Raw genomic sequence first — 7431 nt, 5'->3', positions numbered from 1 at the left:
AATCTATGAACTTCTTGCATACCGTACTTGGGGGCAGGTTTTATCCTATCACATCCTTTTGTCCTTCATTGTTTCATTATCCTATCGAACCCCTATCATTACCCTTCATATCCTATTCTCCCCCATGTCCAGTTTCCATTTCCACCTTTGATCTTGACAAGGCTGAGGATCATCATGAGCATTATGCATCTTGTTTGCAACTTTCCATCCATCATAGCTTTTGGTCATTTATCCATTTGCTTATTATAACCTTTCATCCATATTCCCTTTCTTATTGCAACTTTCTGCCACTATCCCTTAGCCAATCCCGACCTTCAGTCCATGTCCCTTATCCATTCTTGGTCTTGCTTATCCTATCCATATCTTATCACTATCCATACACTCTTTCTGTCCCTTGATCTTGATCTGACATAAGGACGCAAAATTTAAACATGGTTTCAAAAATCTCTTGACATGTCCCTCATGCCATGTCACTGCTTTACATTGTCATATCCAGTCTCTTGTCCCATCACGCAATAGCCCTTAAAAATTGCATCTGTATTGTCTCCATGATAAAAGTCCTTTGTCTTCCCTCTATCCACCATCATTTCAGAAAGCCTATTTATTCACCTGTCATATTCCTTGCCTTGCTAGACACTAGGGGCAAAATCATAAAAAATTCAAAATGTCCTAAAAAAAATCATACAAATTGAAAAATGTCCTGAAATAAAGTCATAAAAAATTGAAAAAAGTCCTGAAAAAAATCTCTAAAAAATTGAATAATGTCCTGAAATAATCAAAAAAATTGAAAAATGTCCTAAAAAAAATCTCTAAAAAAAAAAAATTGAAAAATGTCCTGAAAAAAATCTCTAAAAATCAAATAATGTCCTGAAAAAAATCCCTAAAAAGTCAAATAAAGTCGTGAAAAAATGAACACAAAAAAATTGTAAAAACTCGAAAAGCATTTTGCAATAAATAACCCCTCATAGATAGATCGCTGAGCATCCCTCCAACGACACGCAATCCAACACTACGCTTTACTGCAAATCATGCCTTAATAGATAAACTTTTTCAATCACACCAGACATTCAAACTGATTACAACTGTCATATCAATCGAACGTCAGCATCAATATCACTCGTCCTTGGCACACTATCATGGGTCTTATACAGGGTGTGGTATACTCAAAACTAGACTGTGTCCTATCTTAGACGGGGTACCGCATTCCCTGAAACCAGACAGCATGATCGTCCTATCAGCACTTTCAACTTTTGACAATGAAGATCAAGATGTTTGTTTGACTTGTTGGAATTTGTGCATCTTATCTTTTTACTGATTTATCTTTGGCTTCGATCATGTTCCTATGTTGCTCAATGATGTCACTGAGTGATTTAGAGTGACCGGGATGGTTCATGGTCCCTTTCTTTTTTGTTGTGATTGTTGTTTGTCTACGATGTGTCTGTCTTTTGCACAAAAGGGTTGCATTTCAGCTCTAGCCTTCAATGCCATGATGCTACGCATCCATTTTGCTACATTAAATAAAGGTTCTCACCTATTCATGTGCATTTGTGAAAGCAAGTTTTCCTTCATCTCTAACTGTCCTCTGTCTAATTTCTGCTTACTAACATTTCTTCTGTCAGTCTTGGCAGTCTGTACGAACCTATCGTCTTCTGTCATTCTTATCGATCAATTGGCCTCTTTTCTAGATGTTTCCGGCCAATTCCTCGAGGGGGCATGCATGCATATGTCATTGTCATTGTCTGGGGCATTTTCATTATTGTTCTTTGAAACAACGCTTGAAATCGCATTGTCTCAAAGAGGGGCAAAATGTAGACGTCTAAAAATGGTCAATGCTTGCAGAATCATACTTTAACATTTGCGCATTGCCTTATTTTAGGGTTTTTGCATCGCATTAACATTTCTCCTATGATTCGCACTTGGTCTTTATCATTTGCGAGCATCGATTCCTTCTTCTGCATTCTTCATTTATCTCGCTCTCAAATTTGGTCTTGTCGACAATATTTGTCATGATTTTGGTCAATCTTATCCTGTCGCATCAATGTGCGTATTCATTTGTCATCATTTTGGACATTGTCAATCCTAATTAGGGTTTTGTCCTCTTATCAATCTTGTCATCATGCGATCGATTTGTCATTGATCGTTGTCGTTTTCAATCTTATTATCTTGCGATCGATTTGTCATCGATCCTTGTCTTTTGATCAATTTGTCATCAATCTTGTTGTCTTGTGATCGATTTGTCATCGATCGTTGTCATTTTCAATCTTATTATCTTGCGATCGATTTGTCATCGATCCTTGTCTTTTGATCAATTTGTCATCGATCTTGTTGTCTTGTGATCAATTTGTCATCGATCGTTGACATTTTCAATCTTGTCGTTTTGCAATCTATTTTGTCATCGATCCTTATCTTCTTGTCAATTTTGTCATTTTGTGATCGATTTGTCATCGATCGTTGTCTTTCTTAATCATATCAATTTGGATCAATTAGTCATTGTTCCTCGTCAATTGGCGCATTTATCAATCAAATCATTTATCAAGTCAGAATCATGATCAAATCGACCCTGCATCAATTATCTTTTGTCAAGACCTAATTGTCGTCCTTGCATTTCTAATTCGTCTTCTAGGGTTTCATGATTTATTCATTTAACCTTGTTTGTCATTTCTTCCTCTAGGTTAATAAGTTTATTTATCCTAAGTCTTCTCATCGCAATTAAATCTTCATTTAATTGGCTAATTAATTCTTCCCTCTTTGTGAATTAATTAATAAATGAAAAATTGTTAATTAATTCACTTAATTCCTAATTTCCTCATTTTCTAATTTTCCTAATTCCTAATTTCCTCATTTTCTAATTTCCTAATTTCTAAATTCATCTAATTTTCTAATTCCTCCTATTTCTCCTAATTTCATGGGAATGACATTTCAATTTGTCATAATTTGTCATAATTGACAATCAATCAATTTTGACATAGAAATTTGTCATAATTTTGTCATGAATTATCAATCAATCAATCTTGCATAGAAAGTGCAAATTTGTCATAATTTGTCATAATTGACATTCTTGATTTGCAATTTCCATTCGAATCTCTTCATGCTAATTTGATCTTTTTTCCAATTTGTCTATAAATTGGATGAATTTCTTCAATCCCAACTAATCACTTTTTCGAATAGATCCCCGAATCAATCACACTTCGAGTATTCTTGCGCTACAACCTTGTCTACTTGCTTTCATATCATGCTTATGCACTAGTAGGTGAGATCCACAAACAAAGCTATTTGAAGGAGAAAGAAGAACAATGGAGCCACATGAAGGAGATATTCAAGTATGCATTTGGTTTGCTTAGTTTTCAATCTTGAATGTCTTGTTTTCATGTCTTTATTGAGTGTGTTTAGGATTGATCATTGCATTTGAGCTTTCGTGATTCAGCTAGATTACTAATACTACTTGCTTTGATGATTTCCGATTTCCTAGCTACAAATATAATTTTAAAGAAATCAAAATAATTATAAATGTAATCTTCCATTCAAAAAATATATTTTACAAATAAAATGAATAACAATAAAAAAAACTAAAAACAGATAATGTTTGTTAAAATAAATAATAAATTTAAAATTGAAACCATTTATGATAAAAAAGATGTATTATAATAGTTTCCAATAACACTTGTTAAATAGACAATGAATTCAATGATTGAACCAAAATAATGTCTTACTGATGGAATAAACAAAAACAAAAATGTAAAAAGCAAAAACAAACTTCCATTAATGAAAGTATAAACACAAAAAATGCATAAACAAATAAAGATAAAATTAATTTCTTCTATGAAAACTAAATTGCAGCCAGTGATGCAACTACTTCTAGTTCTACCTTTATGTTGACAGTAACAAAGAAAGTAAACATAAATGCTCAGTCAAGGTTTGCCTAAACTTGAAATGGAAATACATACTAGTCCACGAAAGACATAAGGATCCTTGCATTGAACCTCCTAAGGACTAAACAGCAATGGTGTCCACCATTCCAACAAGTTGACGAAATTTTTTCATGTGAGCAGCCTCTAAACCAATATATATCTGTATTCCTTCCTTGTCCTTTGGATTGGCCAAAAATATGACAACATCTGTCCACCCAGACACCACAGGGGATGCATGCACAGACTTAATCACTCCTCCAAAATCAAAATCTCGAAATCCCATATGGGACCATGATGTTGCCAGAAATCCATTCTCTAAACATGCAACTCCATCATGCAATTCTAACCAGTCTATTCTGGACCTCACATACTCATCTGTCAATCTGTCCACACCTTCCTGCAGCTTCTTCACAGTGTGGGAAAATGGTTGCTCTTTCAGTTCTTTCGCAGTTGCCTTGGCATAGGCTGTAAATGTTGCGTTGCCTGAGAACTCCCGAGGAAGAGGGGGGCTCATCTTAGACCTGAATAGCATGAAGTTTACATACATATTCATTATATTATTAATGCAAGAAATGCAAGAAGTTCAAAGAGAGAGATGCGAGATGCTATATGAAGTTAAGAAGGTTATGTTGGGAGTTCATAGTTGTCAGCTAAGGTGAACTCCTGGATTTAATATCCATCTTCAATGTTTCAAGTTATGCCAGTATACTTGACATCCATTAGCAAGACTTGAAATGTTGAAGATGAATATCATTGATAGACAGTTGAAAACAGAAACACACCTACACCTTACAAAAACATGATTAGATTAGACCTTATGTCGACGGCGAACTGTACTGTGGAAACATCATGAGCAGCCATGTTTGGTAGTGTACAAGTTCTGGCACGCCAGAGATGAGCCATAGCTGCAATGAAGCTAGTGCAATGCTTTGCCCCACCATTGATGGCCTTCGTCTTGAGGGACTGCAACATTTTCCCTGAAAAAGAAAACAGCCCAAAAACGTGCTCGTCTAGAGGATTATGGAGGGACACCTTATTGTGCCACACATCCTTATCTCTTTGTGCAAATATGGAGGAATTCAAGGCCTTGGCACCAATCTCAGAATGGTTCTGATAATACTCGTGATGCTCGTAATTTATCTGCGGGGGACATCGAGCTTTCAAGCAGGTCCGATCCACCACTGGTTCGAATGCCACCTCTCCTTTCTTGGCTAAGAAGGCGAAGTTTTTGGCAAACTCTTGTAGCGCAAACCCATCCATCAGACAGTGATTTACCGCAGTTCCCATGGCGAATCCTCCACATCTGAATCTAGTCACCTATACAAAAATAGGTTAAACAATTAAATCTTTTTTTTCATAAAGACAATTGAGTTTAAGCAATATCTTTTGATTTTAATTTGTTTAAATATATACATTGAAAATCTTATTTCATTTTTTAATATAAACCACCTAAACAAATTAAAACTTAGATAAACCATAAAAACTATCTACCTACACAGAACCATCTATCTAAACCTTTGTCCCATTGGCTACTTAACCTGAAAAGAAATGAGGGGCTCATCTTCGGGCCTCCCATTCCCAGGAATGACAAAAAGCTGGGTGAAGGCCGGATTGGGATAAGTGATATCCCCGAGTTCTTCTAAAGAGAGCTCGCTGTTACAGACGGCAAAAGGCACTCCTGCAGCATTACAGTCAATCTGGAACCTCTTTTCTTCTGAATTGAAGATGAGCCTCCCACACATGAAATCATAAGCAAGAAGAAGCTTGTTCAGCGCCTTTGTGTGCACGTACACTATTGCTTCGAATGGAATTTCCACATCCGCAGCAAAAAAATGCACCACCTTTTGCACATAATGCACAAGCTTCTGGTCTATATTGCTCAAAAAGAGTATCCTCCTTTCTCTTATCTTCTCTGGAAGTAAAATCGTCAAGCTCTCTCTTTTCACTCGAAGATCAGAAACTAAACAAACAGGAGAAGTCTCCATCTTTTCTTATGCAGCTTGCTATGAATTACAATACAATACTCGTATAAATTTATAGTAAAATACTGTACACTAAAATTCAATGTTTTTACTGCTGTTTCACCAACTCCTAATGATTACATTGAAAGTATGCATGAGTTGTTTGGTTTACGGAGATTTTAAATAAATTTACAGAGGATGGTCGCCATTGATGTTAATTTCACCTACCTCTACATCTATAGACTGCTTCCACGAGGTAATGACGGAAAACAATGAATGAATATAGTATAATATATTGGCCCTCGTAGCTCTATTGATGAATGTTACTGTCAAATAAAATTTCGGTTGTACAAGAGGTTTGGCCGAGTCCCCACCTACCTCTGTTCTAGTCATGTGGGAGCTTTTGATGGTTTTTAATGGGATACTGCATACGATACAAAGGAATCAACTATGGGATATTACAAAACTGTCAAACAATATTTATGGGAAGATCAGAATTTTACTTACTTTCTAAAGTTATTCTTCTCAATCATCATGAATAAGTTAATGAGTTGCTAAGATTCATCCTGAGATTCTAAATTCTTCCAATCAACTACATTTAACTATGAGTCTTTTTTGAGGTCCATTCAGTTAAACAATCTACCATCTTATTCCATTATCTCAAAACATGCACATAAGAGATTAATTCAAAATTTGTGATTAGATGCGAGATCTATTCAAATAACTAGAACCAAGATTAACCAAGATTATTTTAATAGCGAATCTTTGCCAACTGACAAATAATTCATATCAGCCATATTGATGAGAGCAAATTATGACTCATTTTATGACATATTCTGACTTATTTCATACACCTCCATACACATTCCAACATTTCATTTCTATTCTATATCATACCATTTTGCAGTCTTTATGTTGCATATGATTACATATATATAAGAGGTAATTAATATAGTTTTGAGATTAAATTATGAAAATTGATTATTGATTGTATTTATCAATGAGCATTGTTATTTCAAGTCTTAACTTTCTATAATCTTCCTGTCACCTTCCATCCAGGAACTTCTTGTCTGTATCGTGACTGAGTTTTTGTTTCCTCATTCCCTTTGATAACATCAACTTCCACGAACATGGTCTTTTCTACCAATGAATACTGCCATGAGATTTTTGGGAGCTAATCAAGGAGAAGATCTGCTATGAGGATGTGCTAGCCAGCTGTATCTACCTATTTCCCTCGTTGTTATAACAAAACCATTTTCAATTCGTGGCTAGTAGCCAATAGTTCATGTAAGCCATCACATTATAGTTTGCTGGTCACAGGCCAAAACAAACAAACTAATCCTGGGCATATTTGTTATAAGGTTGCATATATATAAGCAGCATAAGGTAGATTTCGAAGGTAGACTTTTCTGTACGCAGATTTGTATGCAGATTTTGAAACTCTATTCTCTGATAAATATTATTCGCATACTCAGTTCGGTGTAGAAGAAAAGATCTCATTTCATTACCAGGCGAACTATGGAGGCAGGGCTCACTTCATAAGGCGCTTGGTGATTTTTTAT

General features: G+C 35.4%; 1 protein-coding gene across 1 annotated transcript; it reads right to left on the bottom strand.

Annotated features, from left to right (window-relative positions):
* Positions 1 to 3734: 3734 nt before the first annotated feature.
* LOC131074843 (acyltransferase GLAUCE) lies at positions 3735 to 5915 on the bottom strand. The gene is made up of 3 exons (XM_058011554.2): positions 5447 to 5915; positions 4723 to 5225; positions 3735 to 4429 (listed from the first exon to the last, which is right to left on the bottom strand). Exons 1-3 carry the CDS (start codon positions 5891 to 5893, stop codon positions 3991 to 3993), a joined length of 1389 nt encoding a protein of 462 aa, XP_057867537.1. The 5' UTR covers positions 5894 to 5915; the 3' UTR covers positions 3735 to 3990.
* Between the last annotated feature and the right edge of the window lie 1516 nt (positions 5916 to 7431).

This window comes from Cryptomeria japonica, chromosome 7, assembly GCF_030272615.1.
Source record: "Cryptomeria japonica chromosome 7, Sugi_1.0, whole genome shotgun sequence".
NCBI classification, from domain to species: domain Eukaryota; kingdom Viridiplantae; phylum Streptophyta; class Pinopsida; order Cupressales; family Cupressaceae; genus Cryptomeria; species Cryptomeria japonica.
The sequence above is the reverse complement of the archived record's forward strand: the minus strand, read 5'-3'. Positions and strand labels throughout refer to the sequence as shown.

Coding starts and splice junctions, on each gene's coding strand:
- LOC131074843 (XM_058011554.2), bottom strand. CDS start 5,893: ATGGAGACTTCTCCTGTTTGTTTAGTTTCTGATCTTCGAGTGAAAAGA. Junction 5,226..5,446: donor AGCCCCTCATTTCTTTTCAG/GTTAAGTAGCCA, acceptor ATTTTTGTATAG/GTGACTAGATTCAGATGTGG. Junction 4,430..4,722: donor CAGTTCGCCGTCGACATAAG/GTCTAATCTAAT, acceptor CATGCTATTCAG/GTCTAAGATGAGCCCCCCTC.